The 15131-nt window shown below is 34.5% G+C and overlaps 1 protein-coding gene across 3 annotated transcripts in view; it reads left to right on the forward strand.

Annotated features, from left to right (window-relative positions):
• XRN2 (5'-3' exoribonuclease 2) overlaps positions 1–15131 on the forward strand; it is a 115270-nt gene that overhangs the window by 41917 nt on the left and 58222 nt on the right. For all 3 annotated transcript variants that reach the window (XM_024559838.4, XM_053925948.2, XM_071221802.1), the window contains 6 exons: positions 874–1005; positions 6932–7050; positions 9427–9562; positions 10769–10876; positions 10964–11053; positions 11697–11769. In XM_024559838.4, coding sequence (XP_024415606.1) covers positions 874–1005; positions 6932–7050; positions 9427–9562; positions 10769–10876; positions 10964–11053; positions 11697–11769 — 658 coding nt within the window. The remainder of the gene's footprint in view (positions 1–873; positions 1006–6931; positions 7051–9426; positions 9563–10768; positions 10877–10963; positions 11054–11696; positions 11770–15131) is intronic.

The raw sequence follows: 15131 nt of genomic DNA on the forward strand, positions 1-15131 counted from the left end.
TTGACTTCACAACTCCTTCATATCTTGCCTTTTCCACAAAGTCTCCCTGTTGCTTCTGCTTGTAGTCTAAGTTTAAGAGTTTTTTCTTTTAACTCTGGTGCTTCTTGCTGTGATATTTGTTTTCTTAATTGCATGCTTTATAGTCACTTCTTTAGTTCTTGTTTTCTTGTCTTCCTTACAGATTTTAAATTCAGGGAATTTAGGGACTGCATTTTGTTACTGTATTTCATTGGAATTGAGCAATTTCAGGAACCTAGAAGGGAGAAAAGTAGAGTTGTTTATTAGCATTTAGGTTCAAAATCACTTAAATTGGGAAGGGCATATTTATTTCCTACCTTATATATAATTTCTTTCAGTAAATATCTATTTTAAAGATCTGTCTTTTATTAGCCAGCCACAACTGTTTCCTATTACAACTTTAAGCATAGCTCTAATTAAATAGAAAGAGTTAAATTCTGGTAAGGTGAAGAGTAAATTAAAATTATATTTTTAAGTATAAATCAAACTCTTCACTCATTTTTTATTTTAATAGTTTTATTTATTTGCCTAAAATTATGTCTTCAGTGTATTCTGAAATTTTAAGTAAACATAATAGAATAGAATGGCCTAATTAGATTTGAATAGATTTTCTGTATATATCATAACAGTGATTTATATATACTTGTAGAGCAGAGTTATAAAATATTACAGACTGTTGTTTACTGGGTAAGTTACAATCAAATTAGTGTCAATAATTTTGTAATATTAACGGAAATCCATTTTCATCTTTTAAGTGCTTACACTGGGGCTCTTTATTTTGTTGCCTTTTTTTTCTTCCAATCATCTGTGCTGTGATTTAATTTTAATTTCTACATCTATTTCCCTTTATGTTAGAGAGATCAACCAGCTTTCACTCCTGGTGGAATATTAACCCCTCATGCCTTGGGTTCAAGAAGTTCACCAATTTCTCAAGTAGCCAGTAATCCGAGACAAGCAGCCTATGAAATGAGGATGCAGAATAACTCTGTAAGTGACTGACTTTTATGTGGCATTGAAGAGTGATGAATATCAGGTGCCTCTTGCAGCTGTGTGTGAATTTTATTACTTAGGTGGGAGTTGTTTTATAGGTTATTTTTCAATTTCTTTTGCCTTGAAATATTTTTAATTTTGTTAAATTCATTTTTATCAATATGAAAATACGCAAATGATGTGAAAAAAATATATGTAAATATATACACATATAGCTAAGTGGCTGTAGTGATTCTGTAATGCAAATAGGACAAAGGTACTAGGTGATGATGCTAGAAGCATGATATGGTCATACAAATGTCTCATAGCTGGAGCAAGATAGTAATGTGGGCTATACTATTTCCCTTTTCCTTCTAGGGATCAGTGATGGTCATTTTGCAGAATAATCCTTGTTTCTCAAACATAGGTACTCTTAACTGCCTAAACTGTCACTCTCCAAACTCAGCTTCTTGTAATAGTGCCAATAGACCATGAGCTCACAGCACATGGTGGGGCAGCAGCAGGGGTGAGGGAATAGACTGTCAGCTGACATTCACAGACAGCAGATAATCAAAGTTACTGCTTTTTTGGGGATAGTAGGCATGAGTGAAAGAGAATGTGTTATAGAGGGAGGCAAGATAGTATATAATCATTGCTATGCTATACACAAGGAAATGGCATAAGTTTGGATGTTTAATTTTTATTCTGATAGTTACTGTGTTGATGCTAAATCCCTTATTACAGGGCAATACTGTATGTAGAAGTTTGGCCATATCAGGAGACTGATTGAATTTGCATTGCCATAAATTCATACCTAGAAATTTTTTAGGGAGCTTAGATTTGGAATTTGAGAACTGAGATTTTGTATCTCTTGGGAGAAGCAGCCTAGGCTTCTGTTGTGTTTTTGTTCTGTTTGACACTTGTTTTCTTGTCTTATTCCTTAAAGCGTTAGTAGAGTGGGATGTGGAAGGTCAGTGAAAGAGATTGCAATGAGACATGAATAGAACAGAAGAAAACTGATGTCCATTATTTAAGATGATAGTGATTATAGTCCCCTCTAGAGTAGAACTGAGAGTAACAAATATTCTCAAACAGCATGTTGATAATAGAATACTTTTCTCTTAATCTCAGGGAGGCAAGGTTTAAACTGTGCCAGCTATGATGCTTTGTGAAAGATTCCAATATTAAATTCAGATTTTATAGGACTAGACCCACTGTTGCGTCATGTCTGCCATGAGAATAGGAGTGGGGAGATTGATGATTAGGTTGCTTATTTGATCAGGTCTTAATTCCTCTTGACACAATTATTTCTTTGGAGTCTTTGTATGGAGGAATTTTCATCTAGAATGTTCCAAATTTAGAGAAATCATGAAGTAAAATTATAAAATTAATTTAAAATCATGATGTTAATTTAAAGGGAAGCCTTTAAGGTTATGTTTTATTTTTTCTAAATGTTTGGCATATTAGTCTCCAGTAGTTGACGAGAGTCTACTGATGGTCTGCATTGTTAATGCTCTATTACATAGCTTTTATTTCCTCGTACATGTTTTTAATTATTTCATATAAGTGCTTTTAAATATTGCATTCTGAAGTGTGCTTTCATTATATCTGTGGCCAGTCTTAGTTTAATAAGATTGATTGCAAAAATAGTATTTTCAAATAAAATTTGAGCCCTGGCTGGTGTGGCTCAGTGGATTGAGCACACTAGCCTGAGAACCAGAAGGTCATCAGTTCAATTCCCATGCCTGGGTCGCAGGCCAGGTCCACGGTAGGGGGTGCATGAGAGGCAACCACACATCGATGTTTCTCTCCCTCTCTTTCTCCCCCCCTTCCTCCTCTCTAAAAATAAATAAATAAAATCTTTTTTAAAACAGAAATTTGAAGTGTCACGAATCTGGTATGTTCAGGAAAGAATTACTTTTATTAGAAAAGATGGAACAGAAAGGAGAACTAGGAGATTTAGTATTGAAGAACAAATACCTTTTTTTTTCTTGAAGGTATAATATTATTTTTGTTATCTAAAGATAGAGTTTATGTGTTGTTTGTCAATTTGGGAAAGTTTGCTTTTTGTAACAACGACTCTGTACTAGTTCTGGCCAAAATGGAGGCGTAGGTAGAAACCCTTTGCTTCCTCACACAACCAAAAGGAGAAAAACAACCAATGGAAAATCAAACAACCAGAAGTGCCAGAAACTGCATGGATCTCTGACAACCACGGAATTAAAGAAACAGTCAAAGAGAGCAACCAGACTGGTAAGGTGAGGCAGTGGACTGTGGGGGTGGGGCTGGCTGCAGAGCGTTGGCAGGCTGCATAAGAGGGGCTGACTTAAGGGGAAACTGAGATTCAGTGGTGGTTGTAGATTACAACCATGGTTGTTGCACTGGGAAAAAAACCCAGTCTCACAGGAGAGTTCATTGAAGAGTATGCTAGAGACAAACAGGGGAGCTGCACTGTTCCCTCTCTGGTCCCTTTCCCACAGGCAGCACATTGGCGCAGAAAGAGGGCTGCCCTGCCTTGGTGAATACCGAAGATCCCGCCTGCTTACAACTTAACAGAAATAGGGCCAAAATGAAAGAACAGTGCAAAACCACAGAAAGAGAGCTAATCAGGGAGGATATAGCCAACCTATCTGATAGAGAATTTAAAGCCCTGGTAATCAAAATGCTCACAGAACTGATTGAGTTTGGTTGAAAAATGGAAGATACCCAAAATGAAATAAAGCAAAATATTCAGGGAACAAACAGTGACAGGAAGGAAACCAAGACTCAAAACAACGATTTGGAACAAAAGGAAGAAATAAACATCCAACAGGAACAGAATGAAGAAACAAGAATTCAAAAAAATAAAAAGAGACTGAGGAATCTCTGGGACAACCTGAAGTGTTCCAATATCTGAATTATAGGGGTGTCAGACAAAGAAGAACAACAACAAGAAATTGAAAACTTATTTGAACAAATAATGAAGGAAAACTTCCCTGATCTGGCGAAGGAAATAGAATTCCAGGAAGTCCAGGAAACCCAGAGAGTCCCAAAGAAGTTGGAACCAAGGAGGAACACACCAAGGTACATCATCATTAACTTACCCAATATTAAAGACAAACAGACAATCTTAAAAGCAGCAAGAGGGAAGGAAAGAGTTACCTACAAAGGAGTGGCCATAAGGCTATGAGCTGATTTCTCAAAAGAAACCTTACAGGCAAGAAGGGACTGGCAAGAAGTATTCCAAGTCATGAAAGGCAAGGGCCTACCTACATCCAAGATTACTGTATCCAGCAAAGCTATCATTTAGAATGGAAGGGCAGATAAAGTGCTTCCCAGATAAGGTCAAATTAAAGGAGCTCATCATCACCAAGCTATTATTATATGAAATATGAAAGGGACTTATCTAAGAAAAGGAAGATCAAAAATATGGCAGTAAAATGACAACAAATTCACAACGATCAAGAAATGAACCTAAAAAAACAAACAAACAAAAAAACTAAGCAAACAAGTAGAACAGGAACAGAATCAGAAATGGACATCACATGGAGGGTTTTCAGTGGGATGGGGGAGGAGAGAAAAAGTGGGGAAAGCTACAGGGAAGAAGCAGCATGATTGGTAAGCATTAAATAGATGGGGAGAGGGCAAAAATGGTATAGGAAACAGAGGACTCAAAGAACTTTATATGTACAACCATGGACATGAACTAAGGCGGGGGGATGCAGAGTGAAGGGGGAATAAAGGGGGGAAAGTTGCAAAAACTATAATAGCATAATCAATAGAATATAATTAAAAAATAATAAATATAAAGCAGCATTTCACAGGCCACCAAAAAAAAACCTTCTCTGTACTTAGTAGATAAAAACATAACTCTCATAATTGATCTAAGTGGATTACTGTTGGGTTTAAAAAATGACAAAGAACCCTGGCCAGTATGGCTCAGCAGGTTGGAGCATCATTTCCATAACCAAAAGGTTGCAGGTTCGATTCCCAGTCTGGGAACATGTGATCTCTGGTCTAGGCACAAGCAGTAAGCAACCAATTGATGCTTCTCTCTCCCATCGGTGTTTCTCTCTTTCCTTCCCGTCTCTCCAAAAAGCAATGAAAAAAAAATGTCCTCAGGGGAGGATAAAATAGAAAAAAACAATAATGATGATGAGCCCTGGCCAGGTAGTTCAGTCTGTTAGAGCCTCATCCCAATATGTCAAGGCTTCTAGTTTCATCCCCAGCCAGGCCACATGTGAGAATCAACCAATGAATATATAAGTGGAATAACAAATCATTGTTTCTTTCCCTCTCCCTCCCTCCCTGTTTCTCTCTTTCTCTGTTTCTGTTTCTCTCCCCTCTTTCTCTCCCTGTCTTTCTCCCTCCCCTTCCTGTCTCTCTAAAACCAATTTTTTTTAAAAAAAATGGTAAGTTACTGAATGGTTAACTACCTTGTGCCAGGCAGGTAGTATGTTATTAATCTTTCACACATTATTTTATTCCTTGCAATAACCTGTAAAGAGATAGAACATTATCATCTATCTCCATTTGAAGTGGAGGCTGACATAGGTTAAATAAAATGTGCAGGACCATACAGTCAGTAAAGATTAGACTTGCTGTTTCAAACTCAGATCTGTTTGTCTAAAATACCCATCTCATTTTCCAAGTACAACAACAGTTCCTTCCTGGGTTTATTTTTATTAATGTTTATTTTTTGACAGTATTGGCCATATAGTATCATGATAAAATTGATAATACGCATTTTGAAAGGGAAAGTGTCAAAGTGTCATAAACTCTGTGAAATACAATTTTGCTTTGTTGTAACTATTCTTGGCCTGTGGTATGAACCACCTTTATGCTAAGGTTTTAGTTATAGTACTAAAAGAGCCTTCTCAGCTCTCAACTTAAAAATAATTTAATTTAGTCAAAATATCTAGTATACTGTGAATAACAGAAGGAACTTGTACCATGAAAACCTTTTCTGCCAATGGTTTTGCTCATATAACATAAAACTAAGGTTTCAGAAGATTATAATTCTAATATTAAATATTAAAATACTTTAGGGTGCTACTATGTTCATTGAGTTAGGTACAGAGGGAAGATAATACTGATAATACATTTTTAAAAATTATTTTTTTTTAATTTTTAGAGAGTGAGAAAGAGGGAGGCCGAAAGAGAGATCTCGATTTGTTTTTCACTTATGTACGCATTCATTGGTTCATGCTTTTATATGCCCTGACCAGGGATCAAACCCACAATTTTGGTGTGTCAGGATGGCACTCTAACTGGCCACGCAGTCAGGGCCAGTACTAATAATTCACTTTAAAATAATACTTTAAATTGGCATCTAAGTCTGAAATAATAAAATCTGTATTTTTCTAAGATAACTAATAGATTTTTATTTGTACATTGAATTTTAAAACAGTATATATAAAATAGCTTAACAGTTATCTTGCAGAGTCTTGACAGTTGCTTTACAGAGTGGTTGTACTAGGTTGAACACTTACTATTTAACTTCGTTCTTACCAATATTGAATTTTAATGTATTATTTATACATTATTAATTTATATACATATTTTTTTTCCAATTATAACTTTGTTATGTAATTGATGGCAAGTGATCATGAATTTGTGATATGAGGGAACTACCAAAGAAAAAAATACTTAAGTCCTATCATTTTAAATGTGTAAAATTAAATTTTTCTTTTTTCTTTTGAAGCAGTTTTGTCCTTAGAGTGTTCAATTTTTTCTTTTTTTTAAATCTAAGCCCAAGAGGTTTGGTACTGTATTACTTGTTTGTGGGGAGGTGGAGTAGGCCAAGATCAGTCTTTGAACTTTCTAAATATATTTACCATATCTGTTTGATAGCTTTTAAAAAAATGTGGTATCACGAAACATGGTGGTAATAGAAGTTTGATGTAACTTCTTATGTGAAATGAATAATTAAATCCCTCCTCTGTAATGTTGCAATTGTCTGCAGAGTCCTTCAGTATCTCCTAATACAAGTTTCACTTCTGATGGTTCCCCGTCTCCGTTAGGAGGAATTAAACGAAAAGCAGATGACAGTGACAGTGAACCTGAGCCAGAGGATAACGTCAGGTGAAGCCATTTTTTTCATAGCATTTTGTTAGCAAATTGCTGAAATAGGTGCGGTCTAATTAATTCTATTTAGCTTAGAGCAGTAGTGCCTTCAGATGCTTGCCTGTGATCTTTTTATCCACTAGTAATTAATGTGGAGGGTTAGAATAGTCAGTAAATTCCAGTGAGATGTGTAAACCATAGCTGTTAAACTTAAGTGTCTATATTAGTATGCATGCAGGTTTTCATCCTGCATGCATACTAAAACCGCTTTTTCCTCTGAGACCAGGCACTAGATTGGCTAGACATGAGGTGTTTTCGATCACGTTACAGTTCTGAGACTAAATTTTCAAGTTGCTTAACCCAGAAAGTTCAGTTACACTTGCATACTTAATGTAGTTTGTTTTAATCTTCTCATTTGAAAAGGTTATTCCTCAAAATGAAATATGCAAAACATTTGGTTAAGAGATAAATATGTATATTTTTAAAAACCACAAACTTACCTAAAAACCACAAACTTACCTATGCACAGTTGTATTTCAGGGAGAGAAGTTTCCCTTTAGCTGTATATTTCAAACAGAAAACTTCGATTATTTAATTTACTCAGATGGTTTTTGGTCATTATATAACAATAGTATGTATAACAGCCTCTTGTGTAATTAAATCTAGGTTTGAGGCCTGGGCTCCAAATACAAAAGACCAACGATATCAGTAATTGTAACTCATTATGAATTTAGCGAAATGATATATGTCAGAGGTAAACAAACAATAATGGTCCACGGCTCATGCTGCTTTTATAGGACACAGCTGGTGTGTTTGTATTTATGATTAGAAACTTCACAACTGTCATGTGTGGTACTTCATTTTCCTAAATGTTCTTTGATGTGGTATTCTGAGTTCTCTGGTGGCCTGTGATTGAACATTTACCTGATCGGAGCTTTTATTCTCTGATTTTATAATTCTGGACTTCCTTCTTAGAGTGTTTTTTGTTTTACTGTGTAGCCATTATATCAATCAGTGAATACTAGCTTAATAGTTAACTTGATTAATTTAGTACGCTATTGTTTAATCCTGTTCCTGAAGACAATAAAGGTAGAAATGCTTGTATCAAAAAAATATTTGAGGTTTTAGGCATTTATTTTATTGATATTTTCTGTAAAATAGTGCTAATGCACATTATGGATAGTAGATATTTCTCCTACTTGATGTTCTGTGAATCCTGTGTGTGTGTGTGTGTTAGAGAGAGAAATTAAAATTGATATGGTATATTCTGAAACACAACTGCCGTTAATTTGTAAGATTTGATGCATAGTAGAAAATAGCCCGTTAATAGGGAATCATCTTGATGTTCTTGATCTGTCCTGGTGTTTTTGTCTTTTTATTTTAAAGTGGTCTTTGCCTCCTTTTCTTCCTTCAATAAAATGTTTAAATGTTTTTGAGAATGAAAAATGAGTACGTAAAAAAACATACTTTGGGTGAAAATGGGGTTCTTCTTCACATTATGTTTTTGGTGATTAGTGATAATTTAGCGAATCGATTGACTTGCTTCTCAATTTAGCAGAACGTACATACATACCTTAAGCCAACAGCAACTCTTTATCTCAAATAGGGATAAGGGGGCCCAAGGGTAGAATAGATATATACATAATGTCTGCTTGGTTCCTAGATTATTTTTTTAATAAACAATGTTTTTACCTTTTAAAAAATTAATTGTGCAAATTATTTTTTTAAAAAGCAATTTGACTATTTTTGTAAATTTAAATATGTTTTAACAAACCGAGGAACGTGACCAATATAAAATATGCTCAGTATTTGAATCTTAAAAGTGTAGTTTTAGAATTGTTCCACAATCAAAAACATGTAAAAGAGTCCTGGCTGGTGTGGTTCAGTGGATTGATGCCAACCTGTGAACCAAAGGGTCGCTGGTTGGATTCCCAGTCTAGGGCACATGCCTGGGTTGCAGGCCAGGTCCCCAGTTGGAAGCACGCAAGGGGCAACCACACATTGATGTTTCTCTCCCTCTCTTTCTCCCTTCCTTTCCTTCTCTAAAAATAAATAAATAAATAAATTTTTAAAATTAAAAAAAAAAAACCATGTAAAACAGTATGAAAATTTGAGCAAACAAGTGTTATTAAAGTAGTTTAAAAAATGGTTATTCTTTTTTTTAAATATAGTTTTATAATGGCCTTACTAGTTCATGTTTTGGTTTTTGGTGTTTTAAGTTCATAATAAATCCTGTGAAAGTGGACTTTTTAGAAATAACTAAATGAAGTTGTATTGGCATAACTGTTTAACTCATTTACATTTTACCTGGATGCTAAATGTAAGTTGATTTGGGTGATAAATTGGTAGACAGTTAACTGAATATTTATTCTACATGAACTGGCTTTGACTTAGGCTATGGGAAGCTGGTTGGAAGCAGCGGTACTACAAGAACAAGTTTGATGTTGATGCAGCTGATGAGAAATTTCGTCGTAAAGTTGTACAATCTTATGTTGAAGGGCTCTGCTGGGTTCTTCGATATTATTACCAGGTATAAAAAGAATTATTTTCCTCTAAATCCCCAGCTAATTTTAGGAAGATAGTGATTTCTATAATAATGTATGTTAATGAGCTATGTTCTAAAATTAAACCCACACTCCCTTTTTATAAGTTTCTTATTTAGAAGTTCATTACCTTAAATAATACTTGTTTGTAAAGCTCCTTAAATGTTAATGTATAAACAAAGGTAATTTTTGTTGTGTTGAAGAATTTCATCATTGAATTCTGTGGTCAAGTATACTTTGTCTTTCATATGATTAAAATTGGTGTTTTTTTAAAATTAGAATAAAATAACTGAATAATTAATAATCTGGAAAATGCTAGTAACAATTTGAAAGGAATTTGAATGATATCCTCTCCTCCATGTAATGTATTGATATTACGTGAAGTACATTCTAACTGAAGTAATATCTTAAAACCTTTGATAATTGAGATGTCAGACTGGTGAGAGATTAGTTAACATATATAGGATATAACATTGTTAGACAATACCTGGTGTGGAAAGCAAACCAAGTTAGGTTTGGTGTGACCTGGGAATAGATGAAGTTTCTTGATAAGTAGAAATTCATTTAATGCACTAAACAGTAATACAGTATTGATTGTAAAATATTCTAATTTCATATTTTATTCTACTCTTAAGATATTAATTCCCTAGGCACAGAATCAAAACACCGATCAGGAGGACTCGTCTTTTCTATGACTATAACTTGCTTTTGCTTTCTCTTTGAATGGTTTACTTAAATATTTTTACAGTAAATAGAAAGTTGTCCCATGAAAATATAATAGGGAATTGCAAAATGACGCTTTTGGCTGTTTTACTCTCAATCTTGTTTCAATGATGCCCCTTACTCATCTGTATAAATTCAGTGTCAGCTGCAACAGCTGCTTTTCATTATATTTGATGGTGGCAGCTCTAGAGTTGTAGAAAAATGTCACAAAACACATTTTAAGGATAAAAATCTTAACCAAATTATGTCTGTAAATGTTAAGTTTGGTGTTCATTGATTATTAAAGATGCCTTGCAGAAACCAGATTTAATCAAAACACATTTAGTACTTGTGGAAAAAATTAATATTTTGAATATATACTAGAAGTTGTATGTTTTATCGATGGAATATTGTAGGTTAATAGTCTATTATTTGGTTTTATGCTGTGGCTATTATTAATAGATTTTTGTTGTTGTTTTTAATGATTGTAGGGCTGTGCTTCCTGGAAGTGGTATTATCCATTCCATTATGCACCATTTGCTTCAGACTTCGAAGGTATTGCAGACATGCCTTCTGATTTTGAGAAGGGCACTAAACCGGTAAGCTTGATTATTTAGAGCCATTTAATTCCATAGAATTTTGGCTTAGAAATTGTGTCTTATCTTAAACTTTTTTCTTCCCTGAAGTTTAAACCACTGGAACAACTTATGGGAGTTTTTCCAGCTGCAAGTGGTAACTTTCTACCTCCATCATGGCGGAAGCTCATGAGTGATCCAGTGAGTCTTAGTATTTGGAATGTGTTGATAACTGGGTTTTTTTCATACATTTTACTAACATTAATCACAGTTGCTTTTGCATCTCAGTTGAAACAGTGAAGTAAAGAAACAAAAGTATTTGAGTTCTACTGTATATTTTTCACTTTTTCCCTCTGATTTCTTGTCATCAGTACCCCACCCCGTAAATAAAATGAATTTGTGTTTTGGAGAAATTCTTATGACAAGCTGTTTTGTTCTCAGCCTGTTTTTACTTGTTCCAGCCCTGTGTGGTGGCTATAAGAGCTCCAAATACTGACCTATCTCAAATCATTGAGCTTGCTTTGTGTGCTAGCTAGAAAGAGTGAGACCAAGCCAGGAAGTAGGAATTATTAGTCAGTAAAATCCTAGCTCACTGTCTTGAGTTGACAGTTGTCAGCTCTACAATTCTGTAATAATGACTTTTTTCCCATCATTTAAAATTAAATTGTTGATTTTTTTTTTTAACTAGATCTGGGATTAATGACCTGATATCTTAACAGTTTTTAGAAGGAATGAAACCTCAGTGTCTCATCAGGCTTGATAACTTAAATGAAAGTTTTATCAAATTCTATGTAACAGAACATGTAACTTTTGTTTTGAATCTTTACTTTTCTCCCTGATATAGGATTCTAGTATAATTGACTTCTACCCTGAAGATTTTGCTATTGACTTGAATGGGAAGAAATATGCATGGCAAGGTAAAATTTAGACATTATTTCTATTAGATAAAATAATTTTAACTTGTTGGTAAAACTGAGCAAACATTTATGGAATGAAAGAATTTTTATAAAAGATAAATATTTTAAGAATTATATGTTAAAATTTAATATTTTTATTTAAACTGGGATTAGCAATGATTAATAGTAATATTCTGATAAACAGTAAAGTGGGTTGAAATAGGTTAATCATCATATCTTTTATCTCCTTTGATTAAATTATGAGACTTCGGCTTTGCTTATTCCAGTTAGCAGCTCATTGACACCTTGTTACGTTTCTGACAGAGTGTGTCTGCGAAAATTGACTTGTACTACATGAAAACTTTTGGAAAATGTATTAGAAACTTAGTTTAAATACTTGACATTAATCATTACTTAAAATTTATCATTATTATTTTCTCATACCTTCTGTTCACAGATTTTGTAAGGATGGCAATATAAAATTAGTACTAAATTCAAGATGCTATTTACCACTCAACAGTATATGATAATGACTGACCGTAAAACAAAATAAAAAGTCTCTCACACAGTAAGCTAAGTATTGTTCCACACCAGTGCCCCTTTCAGCAAAATAATTTTAACCATTTCTTCCACCATATATGAGGGAAGACCCCCCCAAAAAAACATAATTATCTTCTGGAGGTCAGGCCCCTTGTAGTATATATGTAATATATGCTAGGTGAGTGTTCTAGGAACCCATCCGTACCATTGTACCAACTGGTGGTGGTGTGAGAGGCTTCATTCAGCTTCAGTGAAATTTTTTCAAGACTCAGCATGTTTGCCCAATTCATGATGGGTGATTTAGGAGCTCACCTGCCCACACCTTACTAAGAGTTCAGTTTTTGACCAAAAATGACATGAACCCCATGCCCCACCCTTCCTATTCACCTGATCTTGCCCCAAGGAACTGTTTTTGTTTCCCCATGAAAAAGTCCTCAAAGGGGAACCATTTTGCTGATGTGGAAGAGGTGAAACAAACAAACAGCAGAAGCAAAGAGGCATCAAAATTGACAAGTCCAAAAACTGTTTTGAGCAGTGGAAAAAACATCTCAATAGGTATATTGCATCAAATAGAGAATTTTTTGAAGATGACTGAAGTTTAAAGATGAAAGAATAAATACACAAGTTTTTATTCTTTCTGGGTTTTTTGGGGGTCCCCCCTCATATACATGTTTTCTCTTTTTCCTTAATTATTCCCCGTGATATGGATGACCAATAAAATGACTCAGTTGTGGGACAAAAGGAGCTAAGTAATAATTTATAATTGAAAATCATTATCTTTTGAGATTTTTAGGGTTGACTTTTGGTTTATATAGTAACAGAACTTTCATTTACTTTAATGGAATGATAGTGGGAAATGTAACCCATTAAATGGGGTTAAGTTTTGTGCTCTTTGGTCATATTTTGTTATAAGCAAATGGATTGGGTATTAGGTGGTTTTTGAACGTGCTTTGTGATGGAAGAGGAGGGATAGGAGAAGGGAAGGTGGTAAAGTAAAAATACATGTACATATATTTATGTTTTAAACTAGCCTTTACATGGGTTTGTCAAATAAATATATAAGTATGCAGATGATTTGCTGATTATGTCACTGTATTATAGTATAAATTCTTGGGAGGAAAAGTAAGGCAATCACAATAGTTATAGTTTTTTCACATCCTCGCCAATGTTTGTTAGTTTCTATTTTTTTGATAGTAACCATCCTAATGGGTAAGAAGTGGTATCTCACTGTTTTTGACATTCATTTCCTTAATGATAATTGATAGTGAGCAATTTTTCCATGTACTTATTGTCTATTTCTACATCTTTGGAAAAATGTTTATTCAAGTTCTTTGCCTATTTTTGAATTGGGTTTTTGTTGTTGTATAGTAGGGACACTTTATGTATTCTGGACACTAGTCTCTTACATGACATATATTTTCTTACATTCCGTGGGTTGTCTCTTCCCCCTTTGGTAGTGTTCTTTGATGCATAAACGTTTTTAATGTTAATGAAGTTCAGTTTTTATTGGACCTGTTGTTGCCTCTGCTTTTGGTATAATATTCAAGAAATTATTGCTAAATTTAATGTCATGAACCTTCCTCTCTCTGTTTCCTTCTAAAGGTTTTTAGTTCTAGTTCTTACATTTAGGTCTTTGATTCATTTTGAATTGATTTTTATATATGGTATAAAGTAAGGCTTTAACTGTATTCTTCTGCATCCAGTTTCCCAGTACCATTTATTGAAATGTCTGTCTTTTCCCCAGGTCTTGGCCCCCTCATTGAAAATCATGTGACTGTATGTAGTGAGGGTTTATTTCTGGGCTCTTTCTTTATGTTCATCAATGTGTCTGTCCTTGTGCCAACACCATACTATTTTAATTAGTCCATTAGCCAGTATCATACTAATTAATTACTGTAGCAATAAATTTTGAATCAGGAGGTACAGTCCTCTAGCTTTGTTTTTCTTTTCCGATGTGGACACCGGCCCGCAGTGTCCAAGGCGTTGTGACTGAGATGAGACAAATTCACACGGACTACTGAGTCCTGTGGAGGAAAAGGGACAGCACGGCCACTCGGCCACTCTCTCAAGAGGAGAGCTCACCAACCTTTGCCTTGAGAGGCTTTTATTGTTTTTTCTGGGCACATCACATAGAGGATGGTCCTCATTTACTATGCACAGGTTGATTAGGTGGTTACCTTTCACAGAAAACAAAGGAGAGGATGTTGCTAATTACATGAAAAAGGAAGGATATTTGCAAATGTAAAGGGAAATGTGGTTGAATGGTAACACTCCTCCCTGGGAGGTTTAGCAGTTTGCTGCCTCAATTCTGGGTGAGGAGGTTTTAGCAAAAAGCAAGTCTCAAAGCAGCCTAGGTACAATGCAGGCCTGATTCCCCAAGGGAGAACCCTTCCAAGGGCATGGGTCGCGCGTGCGCTTCCTTGTGCTGGACCTTGCTTTCCACTGGCCTTTCCGAGTGGGAGCTGGGTCCACGCCATGCAGAACAGTCTCCTATACTTTTCCAAGATTGTTTTGGATATTTGGGGTCCCTTGAGATTCCAAATGAATTTTAGGATGGTTTTAAACTCAGACCTTTAATGTTTTTATATTTCATATTATAGCTTATTTAAATATTTTAATTTATTTACTCTGTAGCAAGAATGCACCTTTCTTGAGGTAAAATTTAGTACTATTAGGAAATATAGTTATTTTTCCATATATATCTTTAAAACTTATTAAAATTAATTCTTGTCTAAGTTGAGTAAATCTTAAAAAGGTAGATTAAATGTATCTGGGTACTTTTTCAACATCTATTGAACATGTGTACTTAGCAACATTATATGTAATAATAATAATGTATTTTC

Source organism: Desmodus rotundus, chromosome 6 (assembly GCF_022682495.2).
Source record: "Desmodus rotundus isolate HL8 chromosome 6, HLdesRot8A.1, whole genome shotgun sequence".
NCBI classification, from domain to species: domain Eukaryota; kingdom Metazoa; phylum Chordata; class Mammalia; order Chiroptera; family Phyllostomidae; genus Desmodus; species Desmodus rotundus.